Below are 15,944 nucleotides of genomic sequence, written 5' to 3' on the forward strand. Positions count from 1 at the left end.
CTGCCAGCCCTGGCTGTGGGGAACTGGACTTCTCCAAAGCCCAGGAAAATCTAAAGACCCCAGTCACCCCACAGGTAGCCCCCTTTCCCTTTCATCAGTAAAGTCCCAATTCCTCATGAGTCCCAGAATTTTCTGGAAATTTAGTTCTTGCTAGGGACCCTTAGCATTCCTCTACCTAATAGGCTATTTTACTTAAATATCTTTGTAGTTGTTTTTCAGATTACAAGCAGATAAAAAGTTGGGTGACTGTGCTATCAGTGCTTTGGGGGGCGTGGTAAGGAAAAAACATTGAATTTTTTTTTTCTTCATTGCAGAGAAGTATTTCAGAAAATTCTCTAGTCGCAATGGACTTCTCAGGACATAGAAGCAGAGTTATAGAAAATCCAACAGAAGCACTTTCTGTTGCAGTTGAAGAAGGGTTAGCATGGCGGGTATGAAGACTTTTGGTTTTTGAAAGCATTTCATCTATTATTGCTTAAAAAAAAAAAAAGCTTGAAACCATGTTTTGTTTTCTTTTCAACTCAGAGAAAAGGGTGTTTACGACTCAATGCACACGGTAGTCCTTCTGCCTCTCAAACTGCCACACCAAATATTGGTATGTGTGAATTAATGTGCAGCCCCAGGAGAGATACAGTGATGTGTGTGATATAACAATATTGTGAAAACAAAGATCATTAAACATTTATTATTTCTCCAGCTATACACAGATCACAGCCATGGTTTCACCATAAGATCTCGAGGGATGAAGCTCAGCGACTTATTTTGCAGCAAGGGCTTATAGATGGGTAGGTGGATTTACTTTACTTTCTGGGACATGGTTATGATCAGAAAAGTACCCATAGGAATATGGGTGAACTCAAGAGTTATCTGCATAATGGAAATAAACATGCTCATTGTGTTGTGTTGGCAATGAGCTGAATTCTGGTTTTGCTTTAGGAATGAAATAGCCATCTCAGGCTTTCACCCTCTAATTGGATGGACTGCTGTTAAGAAAAAATCAGCGGGTGCTCTTTATTGGCACAGTAGCCTCTGTGTGCCCTGTCCATTGCATGATCAGGACCAAAAACCTAACTCTGGTATCTCTTACTCATAGTAGCATGATGTCAGAGAGTACCTCTTAGCTTTCATGTGCAGTGGTAAATTTGTTAAGGTTAGGATTCTGAAAATACATTTTGGCTTGCAAAGTGAGCAGAAATGACATGGAAGGCATTGCTAGTAAGTACATTTTTGAAATTTAGAATGCTTTGCTCTTCTAATGATAATTGCTCATTTCAAAGCTAGATTTTTTGCAATATTTTAAATATTTTCTCAGAAAAATTACCAAGATAGTGTATAACTTACTTCATATTTTTCCCAACCTTTTATATTTTATCGCTTCTAATTTTTCTCTCTTGCACACTGTGGCAATTTTTGTTTGAGATTAGGTCTTCCTCAGTTCCATAAATATTCTGGTTAATTTCCCCCTCCCCACTCTTGATATTGTATTAGCTGGTCCTCCAGATAGGAGCCATTACTATTCACTGAACCCATTACATTGGGCCTCCACTTGAAATCCTTTTACTTTGAATAGCCTAGTGATGCTGGAATGCTTTTTTCTATATCTGTCAAAAAAAGGCTGTGCAAAATAGTCATCTCAGGGAATTGAAAATATTTCTGTTGTGGTGCTCTGAAACTCAACCAGCCCTAAAAACAAGAACCCTTACCCTCCCCACTTTTAATTCTCTTTTCCACAACAATATTGCAGTTGGTTTAAGAAGGGAACATCTGATTTGTATTACTGCACCTATCGGGTAATGTTTCTGAGGTACTCCCATCTCTAGGGTTTGTAATAGTGTTCCATATTCAGTTGAAAGAACCAAAATACACAGTCCGTTTTTAAAAGCAGAAACAAATAAAAGCCATTGAACAAGAGCACACGATCTGGGAAAGTCAGTATCTTGCTAACATTAAGTGCATAATGCTAGTTAGTATGTGATATTATTGGGTCTACACAGAAATGTGCATTGTGGTTTGTTGGAATTGATTTTGTTAAATAGGCTGTGAATTGAATTGACAGAACTGAATTGGATTGAATTGAAAATTTATATATGTAAGATGGTGACAGCATAGATATGCATGCCCAAATGGCAAAGAAAATAGTAGTAGTATTTGGCACAAAAGTCTTTGTAGATACATATATTAAAAAATGTAACAAATGTTTCTTTTTTCTTTTTTTCTTTTTTTGGCGGGCTGAAAGAACTAATTCTCTCAGAATAAATTTTAACTGAGATTGAGATTTTCTGTCTGTATTGGACAAAAATCTGCATTATTTGTTCAAAGCCTTTACTAATAGGTACCACTTAAAAGGGGGTAGAGCATGGACTCCAAGGCATTAGAACCACTGTGCGATACAAACAGATTATGGGCTTGTGGACTAAAATGTGCTCATTCTTGTTTATAAAAGAGAGACCTAAAAGTGCTTGTAGGTAAAGGAATTGCAGGAGACTGGTAATAATTCTATCATTTGAAAAACCAGCTGGACCTAATTGCAGATAGCAACACTTTTTAAGCATTTGGAAGAAATGTTGCTTTGTTTTGGATCTGCAATAAGTTTTAGTAACAATATCGGCTTTAATGAAAGGCAGAAGTTTATACTACCAGATTGTGACATTGATATTTGATCTTCAGTAGCTATTTAAAGGCTTTTAAATTGATAAACAGCTGACAGCTAGGATAGAACAGTGGTAGGCTTCTTTTGGGTGGATGGCATAATGTCATGGACAAAGAGGCCAGGTCAAAGAGCAGCTATTCAAACAGGCAGCGTCTTGCAAATCTAGGGTTATTTGGACTATGACACCTGAATTAAGTGCAGGAATTTAATATTTTAAAATAGAAGAGTCCTATGTACACAGCAAGGAAAAGAATAAGCACTACAAACTCCTAAAACATCCACAATAAAAGTTTTGGATTTGAAGAAATCAAGACCCCAAAGTGGATAATGCACGGGAAATATAGAAACAAGGTTAGAAAGGGATTTAACAAATTTAAAAAGACTAATGTAATAAAGAATGGGGCCCAAAGAACAGAAACAAAGATGAAATGAGCAGGCCTTACAATGGATTTTAAAACAAACCAGTGAATGTGAACATCTTAGCTAAATGAGTCCTGATCCACAAGGTTCTTGTGGCATCATCACCTCGAGAGGTTTCCTGGTACCCCTTGAAGTCAAGTGAATTGTTCACTCAAGGCATGTAATATGAATTAGGTGTAGCAATGTTATGTTTCCCTCTGTCACCCTTACAGAGTCAGCCTTGCTGTGCTGGGGCTCTTCGTCTTTATGATAAGTGTGTCAAAGATAAAGCCCAAAGGCCAGATCCAGCCTCTCGTGCTACCTCATCCAGTCCTCTGGTGTTGGCCCAAGGTCTTGAGTGGACCCAAATGCTGGGTCTGGGACATGCACTGCACTCGGCTCCCACTCCAGGACTTGCCAGTCCAGACCCCCATCTGCATGCTGGATGCAACTCCCACTCTGGCCAATTTGCAGATGGCCCTACTCTGATCAGTCCAAGGTGGGCATTGTGTGCAGCATAAATCCCAGAGTAGGTATTGTGTGCGGCACAGTGCTGAACTGGCCAGAGTGCATGCAGGATCTAGCATACGAGGGGTGAGGGTCCATGGGAACTCCATGTGCCAGATCAAGCATCTGTGGCTCCCTCTCCTACACTGCACACAGCACCTGTTCCAGACAGTCAAGGACCTGCGCTGCACCTGGCATCTCCCCTGGGCTGGCATACTGGAAGAAGAGGTCTGTAGGCCTGATCAGGCCTGTGGGCCAGCCCTGCACTATTCCTGTGGCCTGTGGACCAGTCCTGCCCCATTCATCTGGTCTGCAATGCCAGATAAGTTTGATACTCCAGCTCTGTGATGATCTTTTCAAACTGTTTCATTCAAGGGATTGCATTCACCTGCAAACACCTGTTGGTGATCCTGTGGCACAACTCTTATCTCTATTTCTGAGTCTGATTCCAATCTCTCCTGCAATCTGCTGCTCTGAGAAAACATTTCCCCTTGTCTTGCTAGAACAGTTAGGTGAGGGTGGCACCTTTTTTGCAAACCATGTTCACAGTGGTCCTCTTATCAGGATAAACTTTTAAATCATTTTGAATCACTAGGCCACAACCAGTGGCTGGTTTTATGTTAGTCTCTGTGGCTGCCTATAGACATGCTCTTTCATGTTCTAATTAGAGCATGTTAGAGCAGACTCAATTAAGCTTTGTTCTAATTAGAATGCTCCAGCCTCGCCCCGCTGTCATATGTATTAAGCCCTGCTCCCCACATTTCAAAATGGCTATGGTGGGGCTTTAACTAAACCTTATCCAATGAGCTTTAGTTAAAGTGTGTTCTGTGGCCATTTTGAAGCACAGGGGGGCTTAATACATGTGATGGTGAGCTGTTTTAATTGGAGCAGCTGTCTGGGAGCCACTCTAATTAACTCCACTCCCACCACCTCCAAGCACGAATATAGGTAGTTTGTGCTGCCCATACATTCATTAGAAGTCTTGCTCCTGCTGCAGTAGTTCTGCATCATTCTTTGCTGGTACCACCATCACTTCATGCCTCTCCCCTGAGTCTTCCCACCTGCTGTTCTGGAGTCTCCCTCCCAATGCTCCCACTTTCTTCAGGAAACCTCTCATCATTCTGCCTCTCTGGGCCAGAACTCAGGGTCACAGCTTTCAAATCTTTTGGAGAGGAATTTACTTCCTACTCCAGTGTTAAACGTTGCTTGGTTTGCAACTGCACCATGGTGTTCTCAGTCAGAGGACCAATGGTTTTTAGCCTGTAGGGTTAATTTTATGGACTGCCTGAGAGCTGAGAGCAGTCTGCTGGGTGCTGACACTATCAAACTCAAGAGTTTGAGTCTGCCATAGTAAGTGATAGCACTCACCATGTGGGTGGTTTATTTATAGTGTTCCCCCTAAGTACATCCACATGCAAGTTTTTGGCAACCCCTAACTTTAAGTGGATCAGTGCTCCTCTCTCATCCTAGCAAAACCCAGGCTGCCATGAGCCAGATTCTTATTCCTCCCAGAAACATGGAATTTAACTCCTTTTCTGGGATAATATGATCTGTCAGTCCTTCTCATTATAGAAACTTGGGCTTTTGAATCCCTCCATCTCAAACACTTACTGTCATTTACCTTGGCATTTTTAGGTGCTCCAGATCCCCTGAGGGAAGTTCCTGCTGTAGTGGGAGGATCCCCTACACCCCACCACCCTTAGTGAGGGTTCCCCCTACCCCACCATCTTTTGCTCCTACTGCCTGTGGTTGACATTTGTCTTTCCTCCTAAAACATTTCCAAGGGTTCTGCCTTTCCCCTGAGAGTTTACTACTAGTCTTGGGAACCACAAAAACTGCCTGGTTGCTTATAGGTTTACCACCATCCCTCTTTCCTCCTGCAGCCCTGCTAGGGGCATTCCATTCACTCCCCACTCTTGGTTTTAGAGACAGAAACGACGTCTGCTTTGGCTTTCATGTACAGATCAGCCTCTTCTGTAGCCTCTGCAGTGCTCTTGGGCTTCCTTCTCTAAGCTGCCTCTTTTAAATTTTGGCTAAACATATTATAGAGTTGTTTAAGAGTAGTAATGTTCAGAACTACATCCATACCCTCCACCTCCACTTGCTTAATCTACTTATTCAAAAAGTCATTCAATTTGTGCATAGTTTCAGTATAACTTACACCCTCCCATTTTCAAATAATCTGGAATCTCTTGTGGTAGGTCTTGGGAGTGACCTCTGGAAGGTGAGTAACACAGCTTTTCCTAAAGGACTGCAATCTGAAGATTCTTCAACCTTCAGCAAATTGAAGACAGGCAGGAACTTACATTTATAATATGGGCTTCCTGAAAATCCAATAGGTGGCATGTTACAGGCTGTGCTAGAGAGGGAGTACAAGACATGGTGATGATTAATTTGGACATTATGCTTCTTGGGCTAGAAACTTATGGAAACTTGCAAAATGTTGCACTCAAACAATACAAAAGTTTGTCTTTTTTTCTAGACCAGTTTGCCCATGTTAACATTTGAAATATACAAGGGGGCGACTGCTCTGAAATCTTCCTTGTTTGATTTTGGAAAGGGTGAAGAGGTGATACTTAGACCACTAGATGGTGTGGGAGAGCTTACTAGAAAAGTCTGAATATGTTTAAAACATTGTCTCATTACTTTTGGTTGGTATGTGTCTAAAGTGGCCAATATAGGTTTTCTGTTTCTAATAAGCTGATGAGGGTTTTGTATTAATTTGGTCAATTTTCATATGCATTTTATTGGAAGTGTTAATGATCAAGGATGCCAAATGACACAGTCTCACTTTTTAATGCTATTTTAAAAGTATAGTAGAATCCAGATTACTCATATCTAGGTAGATCGCATCTTGTTTAATTTGCAGCAGGTAGCTGAACTGAGAACTAACTATTCATCTATTTGCTATGGCTTTTACTTCAAAGGGTGCAACTTCTCCGATCAGCTGGAGCTCAGCAGTGACTCTTTGGAGCTGATTGGAGAAGCAGTGCCCTTTGAAACAATAACCCTAGCAAACAAGCTCAGCTTCAGTGCCTCTGCCCAGCTGTTTGCTACAACCCTTGTGGAAACACAGTTAGTTTGTGAGCCCTGATCTTTGTAGAATTAAGGCAAGAACGTGTTCTCTTAGCTCTCACCCTGCTTTTCTTTGTACTCCCAAAATGTTTTCCCCTGCATGTACTTGTTTGGAATGGGAGAGATGGGGAGGTGGGGGAGGGGGAATAGATCTGGGGTCCAGCTTCCAGCTGTCCTTGCCCTTGTACATGGATAGGATAGATAAGTAGCTAGTTCTTATCCTGTTGGTGATGAAAGAGGCTTCTCAACCATGTTCTCTGGGGAACGACTTCTCCAGTCATTTCTTTCCTCTTCCCTTTCTTTATCCTCCCACAGTTTTCTTGCTTTTAGTTCTGTATGGCCCATTCACTTCCTATTGTTCCCTTGGTAAGAACAAACATTCAAAAAACCCGAGCCTGAATTGATTCAATATTTGCTGGTTAGTCTAACCTGCTTAGATTTAACTGGCAAGTAAGTGAATAGACACTCATTTTTGATTCCAGAAATACAGACACATGCCTGCAGTGGCTCAGGCGAGAAGCCAGGGGGCACTAGAGCAGGCCCTTCCTTCCCTTCCGCAGTGGCACAGGGAAGCTAAGATGAGGGAGGGGGCATGGCCAGGCCCCAACAGGCCTCAGTCTGATTGGGTAGGGGTTTAAACCCCAACCTGGCCTGCAGGGACCCCAGCCAGGATGTGCCTGTAAAGTGGGGTGGGGGGAGGGAAGCAGCCCTTGCCAGGCTTTGAGGGGGAGTGGGGGCATGGCCAGACCCCAGCTGGCATTGAAGGGTCAAGCAGGGACAGCATAGCAATACCCCTTGCTTCTGGTCCCATGGCAGGGGAGGATGAGGAGGAGGAGAGCCCTGCCCACTGCAGTGGCTTCCTGACAGCCCAGCCTAGCCTGGGTGTAGGGAGCTGGGAGCACAGAGTTCCCCCTGCCGACCCCCCCCACAGCAGCTGGCTTTCCCCTCTGCTCCACAGCAGGGCCTAGCACTGTGCCCCTCCAACCCTGAGCCCTGAGGCAGCACCTCACAGAGCACCCTGCCCCCGGTCCCACAGTGGGGGGGGGAGGAGGAGGAGGGGCAGAGCCCTCACTGACAGCCCTGCCTTGCCTGGGCACAGGGAGCCAGGAGCAATCTGGGCACACAGCTCTTGCTGCCCCAGCCCAAGCCCCACCTCTGGCTGGGAAGAGCCCTGCCCCTGTAGACTGGCCTGGCCCAGCCCAGCCCTGCAGTTCACCTGCCTCTCGCTGGACTGAGCTGGGCTATCCTGTGGGTGCTGCTGAGGGCAGGTACAAAGGGGCTAGTTTGGGCCTTGGGGGCTAGGCCCTTCCCAATTGTCTGTGGCTTGGGCTGGGGTCGCGGGAGCTCTATGCCCAGATTGCATCTGGGTCCCTATGCCCAGGCCAGACCAGGCTGTTATGGAGCCTCTGACAGCCTGGCCTGACTCAGCATGGCCATGGAGAGCCAGGAGTAATATGGGTGCACAGCTCCGCTGACCCCAGCCCGAGCCACAGCCAGCTGGCAAGGGCCCAGCCCCTTCATGCCTGCCCTCAGCAGCACCCACGCCCTCACCCCTGCAGTGATAGGGGTGGGGGTGTGGTTAGATGCAGGCTTAGCATGGTTCCCCTAAGGTGAAGGGGGGGAGGGAGGAGGCTTATTTCTTCCTCCCTCTCTTCTTTCCCCAGGGGACCCGAGCCGACCCGAGCCCCCTTTCAGGGGGTGCTCAGCCTTCGTGGGGGCGAATGGCAGAGACAGTAGCCAGGACTGGCAGACCCTGGCTGTGGTCCCTCAGTGGAAGAGGGGAAAGAGAGGGGAATAAGCCTCCTCCCTTCCCCCTTCACCATGCCCTTCACCCTTGTTCTGGCAACAGAACAGATGGGTGGGACCAGCACTGCTCCCTGGAGCAGAGAACACAGCCCAGTCCAGGGCTGCAGTGCATGCTGGGATGCTGAAGGACTCTGATTTAACTTAAACCAGGAAGGGGTCTGGGATAGAAGTTCCATAAACCTGTTTGACCTCAATCAGTTGAGTCTGATACTGAATTCAACTAGGTTTATTTAAACCAGTTTCAGCCATTTTGAAACTGGTTTATATGCACTGTACTTATGTTCTGTTACAGGTTTTAAACCAGTTTCTGATCACTTAAACTGGTTTAGCTGTAACTTCTGTCCCTAGCCATTAGGGACAGAACTAGAAGCGCACCGATAGAGATTTTGGGGGCTGATGCCAATAGCTGATTTTTAAGGAGGCATATCAGCTGTTGCCAATTCAATTTCTGATACAGCTGTGTTCAGCTGGTAAATCCATTGTGGTGGAAGGGGACGGGGGAGGGAAAGAACATGGTGGGGCCAGATCAATGCCCCCCGTGGGAAGGAGTGGGGCAGGGGCTGGGGCAGATGCTGCCCAGCCAGATGGGGTGGGGCACAGGACAGAGCCGTGGCTCATCTGGGAGGGGGAGGAGGTGGCTCCTGCAGCTGTGCACACCCTAGGAGGGCATGGAGGGTGGGGCATGTGTCCACAGATCTGCATGGGTTGGGGTAGGTGGGCTGCATCTGTGGGTTGAAGCTGGGGCTGTGCCAGGTTCTTCTCATCAGGGGCTGGGCTCAGGGTGGGTGGCAGTGGTGTTAGGAAGGGGCTTTGGGTGGGGGGCAGCAGCCACCACAAATTTCTCCATAGCCTCGGGGAGGGGAGGTGGGGGGGGGGGCGGGGGGACTATGGTGAAATTTGGAGTGGCTGTAGCCCCCCCATAGCCCTCTTACAGTGCTGCATGTCCCAAGCCCAGCCCTCAATGAGAAGACCCCAATGCAGCTCCAGCCCACCCACCCCGCCCCACGCAGATCCGGGGGGCACATACCCCCCCTTGCCCTCCCACGGTGCCCACAGCTGTGAGAGCCAGCTCCTGGGCAAGCTGTGGGTCTGTTCCATGCCCCATCCTGCCTGGCTAGGCAGTCACTTCCTTTGTCACCGCAGGGGGCACTGATCTTTCCCCATGCCCCTTCCCTCCCCCCTCCGCTTCCTTCACAATGGACTTACCAGCTGTGCATGGCTCTCCACCCCCCCTTGCCCTCCCACGGTGCCCACAGCTGTGAGAGCCAGCTCCTGGGCAAGCTGTGGGTCTGTTCCATGCCCCATCCTGCCTGGCTAGGCAGTCACTTCCTTTGTCACCGCAGGGGGCACTGATCTTTCCCCATGCCCCTTCCCTCCCCCCTCCGCTTCCTTCACAATGGACTTACCAGCTGTGCATGGCTCTCCATGCTGCCAGGCTGTGCTTTTCACTGCCTGCGTGCATGCACGCACAGGCATTTATTGAACAAATTATTGGCCGCATGGGGCCGATTTCTGATACAGCCAATTTTCTTTATATCATTGCCAATCCGATATCTCATAGATTTCATAGACATTAGGGCTGGAAGGGACCTCGGAAGATCATCGAGTCCAGCCTCCTGCCCAAAGGGCAGGAAGTCAGCTGGGGTCATAGGATCCCAGCAAGATAAGCATCCAGTTTGCTCTTGAAGGTGTTCAATGTAGGCGCTTGAACCACCTCTGGTGGCAGGCTGTTCCAGACCTTGGGGGCTCGGACAGTAAAGAAATTCTTCCTTATGTCCCGCCTGAAACGGTCTTGTCGTAGTTTATGACCATTCGACCTAGTCGTCATCCCTTGGGGCGCTGTGGTGAACAAACGTTCCCCCAGATACTGGTGGTTACCCCTGATAAACTTATAGGTGGCCATCAGATCACCCCTGAGCCTGCGCTTTTCCAGGATCCTGTATTGGTGTGCACCTCTAGACAGAACTTCTGTCTCCTCAGCACATACTGCAGCTCCAAGGCTGAGGATTAACTGAATCAGTGAACATAGTGGCAGTCTCTTTTTGGCCTCCATCCTTTCTCCATAGAACATCATCTTTTCAGCATTATAGCAGAAACCTTCCAACTGCAGTACTCAGGAAAACAGCTGTCACTAAAACTGCCTAGAAAATCCCAGAATAGGGTGCAGCTAAGATGGTTTTATTTGAGCTCTGCCATAAAGCTAACTGCAGCTTAATCCTAAATAGGAAATTTTACTGCTATGTTGATGTTAGTATTTATGTATATTTGACAGCTATAAAACCAATATAGTTCTGTAAACTTTCCATTAAGCTGACCATTAATTTTGCAAATGGGCATATGTTCCTGCTCTCTCATATCCAGTATTAGCAACATATGTGGGTTGGGGTCTCCAGAGGACCTCTGGATTTAGTTACCCAAACCCCAAGGAAGTCAGTGGGAGGAGAGTGCGTAACACATTTCTCTATGCGATTCCCAACAATTGCATTTGGGGAAATGAAGAAATAAGGAACAGTGTATTAAAGTGGAATTGAAATATTTTGCTTGGTCTGAAGTACTTTTTAAGGCAAATTGGCATATGTCACTCTACTGGTGATTGGTGCCTTTGGCAGTTTCTGTTAAAAACATGAGCTTTTACAAGTGCAATCCAGATTTCCTATGTAAAAAACCATGACCGTCAGTTGTTGGCACTTTAATCCTGTATAATTTATGACTTGGGCAGCTGTCAAGATCTAAGACAAAACTTTGTAAAAAGTATAAACTCTTAGACATGCTTTTCTGTCTGAAGATACGCACCTTGACATTGACATCCGTAGCTGTTAAGTTTAACAGCTACAGTATCAGTCATTCTGTAGATTTATATATATTTTTTTTTCACAAAAAAGACCATGTTTAAAGGGTAATAAAATGGAGAGGGATAATGCATTAAAGCTTGTAGATCAGTGATCCAATCTCAAAGTAATAATGGTTACTTTTTAATTTAAACTTTAGGTACAAAAATTGTTTAAATGAATGGTTTTGCTGTTTATTTATATTGTGTTTTACAATGATTTTCCATAGTTTTTTGTTTTAAATCTACCCAAAAAGAACTATATTTGACATGAGCTTGCTTTGAAAATGTGTAATCTCTCTTCCTAGGGTTTTCTTGGTACGGGATAGTCAAAGTAATCCCAAAGCATTTGTATTGTCATTGAGCCATGGATTAAAAATAAAGCACTTTCAAATCGTACCCGTAAGTAACACTTCTTAATTATATATATATAATTGAAAAGACATAATACTAATAAAAAGACATCATCTTAATTGGGTATGTACTTGAAAAAAATTAAGATAGAAGACTTTAATAAAACTGTTGAGGTTTGCTGATACATGATAAATACTGGTACTGTATGTATTATTAGATGCATTAAAAATGAATATATAGTACCAAACATTTTTGGAGCTTTCCCTTTTGGTTGTAACTTTTGGCAGATATTGTTTAGTTTCTGTTTGAGCTCTTCTAACACAAAAACAAGTCTGTTTTTCAGATGTAACAGAAGCAGCCCTTATAGCACAAAAAGAATACTGCAGTACTCTAACAGTACACACACAACTTTTTTTTTGTTTTCCTTTTTGTTTGATGGAACTCCTTTGGTTGGAAACTTGTGGCACATATGTTGACATTTCCTCCATTCATGATGCTTTCACACAGGGCCCAATAGTTTTCTTTCTGGACCCCGTTTCCTGCTTTCTGTTGTTGTTCTTCCATATACCGGGGCCAGTACATTGCATAGGCATGCTCAGTTTTCATGTGTGAGGATACACATTTTTTGGTAAAATTGATGTATATTTTTTTTAGTCCAGTTACCTGTGTTTAGCTTTGAATTGCCAAATTAATTTACTGGAGTATGGTCACATTTCTATTGACTTTTCATTGAAAATGGTTTCATAAGCTTAAGCATTAGATGGCTATATGGCATCCCATTCATTATATACTGACTGTGGAGGCAATTTAAAAAATACCTGTATTTTATTTCCTTCTGGCTTCTGCTCTCAGATGCTGGCATTGTCTGATTTAACCCTGGCTATCTGCCTTTGCTCCTTCCCCTTCTCTCTCCACTAGAGAGTCTCCTCTGCAGTCTGCTTTCTATCCAAGTCTTCTCAGTTATGATTAGCCTCCTCCAGTGGCTGTTTTCAAGTTATTCTTCAAATTCTAGATAGAATTGAGGGACTGGGGGATTTCTCTAGATGCTGTCCTTCCTTACTTGCTGACCAGTCAGAGGTTTCAGTGGTTCTAGGGAGAAACTTCAAAGGGCCATCATTTTCTACATCTGTGTTCTTGAAGTCAGTGTCACAGAAGCCTCCACTTCCTCTGTAGAATAGAGCTGAAACAGTTTAGTAGATTTCAGTAAACCTTGTTTAATATTTGAATAAGAGTCTATAACCCCATAATTTTTTTTTCTAAACCATCCATACCTCCTAATAGTCAGCAAGGTTGAGAGAGAAGTGCCTGCAGTTTTACATTGCCTAGATAGAGCTGTCAAAATGCTGGCCTACAGCCTGCATTTGACATTCAAGGGGTTAAATTACAGCTCATTGGACTTGTTAGTATGATTGCCAGACCTGCTGCTTTGGAAAAGCTTTGGAACCCAGAAAGCAGGGGAAAAGGAGGGCAAGTGGCAGTGGCGTTTACCCCCAGGCTTCCAGAGCTACTCCAACGTGGCAACCATGGCAGCTGCACTGACAAACTGTCACCTTGTGACCAGAGGTTGGTAGTCTGGCCTGCCAGGAGTCCTGCAGTTTGGATCCACCCCGTAGGCCCAAGTAAGTTAGACAGCCCTGGCTCAGATGCACATAGTACAAGGACCTCTCCCTCAAAGATTCCAGAGACACCCTAGCCCCAGAATCCTTTGCTCTGTCAGCATCAGAGTTCTCACTGGACTATATTATGTTTCCTGCGGTATGAATCCTAAGGATAGATCAATAGCACCTTCATTATCTCTAGTTGTTACCTGTCTGCTCCTTAGGTCATGCTAAATGGCCTTTTGACATCCATGCAAATTCCTCCAAGAACATAGACCTAGTTTCTTTAATAGTAGCTGTGGCTGGAAGATCCTGGTATCCTTTTCTAAAAATTCCCCTTCCCTCTGACCCAGATAAGGCCACCTTTTTCCTTTCAATCCAGTCACTGCTAACACTCCTCAGTAGATTGCTTTTCCAAATAAAGTACTACAAAATTACGAGTGATAGTCTTCAGTCACATAGCCGTTGAAGTCCTGCAGTAGGATCCTTGGTGGAGGAAAAGGAAATACCTGCTTTGTATCATTCACAGTCCACAGACACAGGTCATCTTGTGCTTGGGGAAGATCTGGAAGACCTCCTCATACTCATTGATATAATTTTGGAAACTGAGGAATGCTTGTCTACATCACTTTGTTCCAAACAGAGTCCCAAAAAGGAAAAGTAAGAAAAAGCAAGGCAATTTATCATATGTGAGAATCATTAGGAAAAATAGTGTAATGAGAACAGTTTAATCCAGAGAGAGAGTGAGTGCATTAGGAAAAGGAAGAGAGCCTCATTAAAATTATAACGGGCCCAATAGGACAGTGTTCTAAAATTATCATCAGTTCCAAATATTGATTTTTTTTTTTTTTTTTTCTAACACCTACACTAAAAGTGCTGTTTTTACTGGAGGATATTCATCCCAGTGGACAGTGGTGGCACTGAAAGACTCTGTTGAAAGTTCTCTCAAACATGTGATTATTTTAATCCTGAAGGGTGCCATGGCAAATTGCCTGACTGGCTGTATGCTCCACTTCTGTCCAAAAAGAATCTGAAAAGGGTTGATAAATGGAATTTTAAAATATTTTAAATAATTGTTGAGCCAGTTTCTCCATTCATTAAATGCATAGGAAGAAGGATGAAATGTTATATATTTTGGTTTACAAACAGGGATTAATAATCATAGAAAAGAGAGGACTTTTGAATATCAAGACATCATGTCCTTTCAGGCTATTTCTTTACTTCACCTCTTTCTAGGAATTAGGAACTCAAAAAATTATTTGATGCCATCAACCCAGTTCCTGCTAAATGGAGACATTTAGGCCACTGACAGGAGTAAAAAACAAAACAAAACAAGTGTTTTACGGGAAGAGGAAGTGCATTAGTTTGACCTGGCTCCCCAGCATCTGTAGATTGGACACTTCAGTGGGACTTTTTGGTGCTTTTGTCTAAAGCTGGTTAAATCAGCTATTAGATAAACAGCCAAAAAGCCCTGTTGAAGCACACGATCTATACAGACGTTGGGCGAGCCAGGTCAAACTAATGTGATGCCTCTTCTGGGCATGTGCCATGGTTAGTGCAGGGATGTGCTGAGCTGAAAGTAAAACACTGCTTGTTTTCACATCTAAGCAGCCAGAGATTTTAATACGGATGCTTTAGTCCAACAAAGACTAGGAGAGTTTTGCCAAGCTCGAGATCAGTCAAATTTAAATCTGTTTTAAAAAGTCTACTTCTGGGAGCCTTCCCTGCATACCCAAGGAAATGTACTGAAGATGTCCTTTATTTATAGTGTTAGGTTGATGTTGTAGTTGTGATGGTCCAGGAATTACTGGTATATAACAGGCAAGGGTTTCTTAGGGTGATATTTTTTTCTGAACTAACTCCATAGTTTGGATAGAGTTAGACAAGCTTGCAAATGCAAAACATTCTTCATTAGTTCTGAGGAGAGAGAGCTTCAATATAGAGAGCAGCATTTCTCCAATTTCAACCATGTTTCAGTCTAACTGCTCCAGGATTGGAAGTTGAAATAGAATATTGTCTAAGACCATTCTTCTTTTCTTAGATGGGTATCACTATGAAAATGTTAGAGCATCTTACCATAATACAAAATATAATAAATCCTTTGTAGCAATACCAATTAATCACTGTTTTATCTATTGTTTTGTTTTTGTTTTGGGGTTTTGGGGGGTGTTTTGTTTTTTACAAGGTTAATAGCTATTTTTGTTTCCAGGTTGAGATACTGAGGTAAAAGTATAGCTATCCTCAGACATTCATCTTCTGTTGAAGGTACCATCAGTCAGAATAGCAGCCCTAATGACTTGTAAAATATGTTATGCTTTGAACAGTGTGGACAATACAAGTTCCTTATTAGCCTGCAAAAAACGTCATGGTTCTCTTCAGAAAATTGTTTGTCATTGTGCAGTTCAGTTCAAGGCAAATACAGATTTGAAACTATTAACAAAAACCATGTCAAAACTTAATTTTCAGTCAACAGATATCTCCAGTTTCAGCCCTGGGAATGCCTTCAGGCTGTTAGCAGAATAGTTGAATTATAGTTCATCTTCATACCTCTTGATCAAAAAGCAAGTATTTTCAAGTCCCACATTTCCACCCTGCTTTCCCCCTTCCACACACACACATTGACGATTCCTAAACTCTCAAAGTGTGCCTGGGACTGGTGAAAATCTGAAAATAAGAAGCTTACACCACTGTTTCTCAACTGAGGTGCTGCAAGACTGCCTCAGGAATG

General features: G+C 43.9%; 1 protein-coding gene across 2 annotated transcripts in view; it reads left to right on the forward strand.

Annotated features, from left to right (window-relative positions):
- Positions 1-15,944, forward strand: part of GRB14 (growth factor receptor bound protein 14) — a 100,210-nt gene that overhangs the window by 81,797 nt on the left and 2,469 nt on the right. For both annotated transcript variants that reach the window (XM_014522644.2, XM_025210959.1), the window contains 4 exons: positions 315-431; positions 526-595; positions 698-785; positions 11,573-11,666. In XM_014522644.2, the coding sequence (XP_014378130.1) occupies positions 315-431; positions 526-595; positions 698-785; positions 11,573-11,666 (369 nt within the window). The remainder of the gene's footprint in view (positions 1-314; positions 432-525; positions 596-697; positions 786-11,572; positions 11,667-15,944) is intronic.

Source organism: Alligator sinensis, unplaced genomic scaffold, assembly GCF_000455745.1.
Source record: "Alligator sinensis unplaced genomic scaffold, ASM45574v1 scaffold738_1, whole genome shotgun sequence".
Lineage (NCBI taxonomy): Eukaryota > Metazoa > Chordata > Crocodylia > Alligatoridae > Alligator > Alligator sinensis.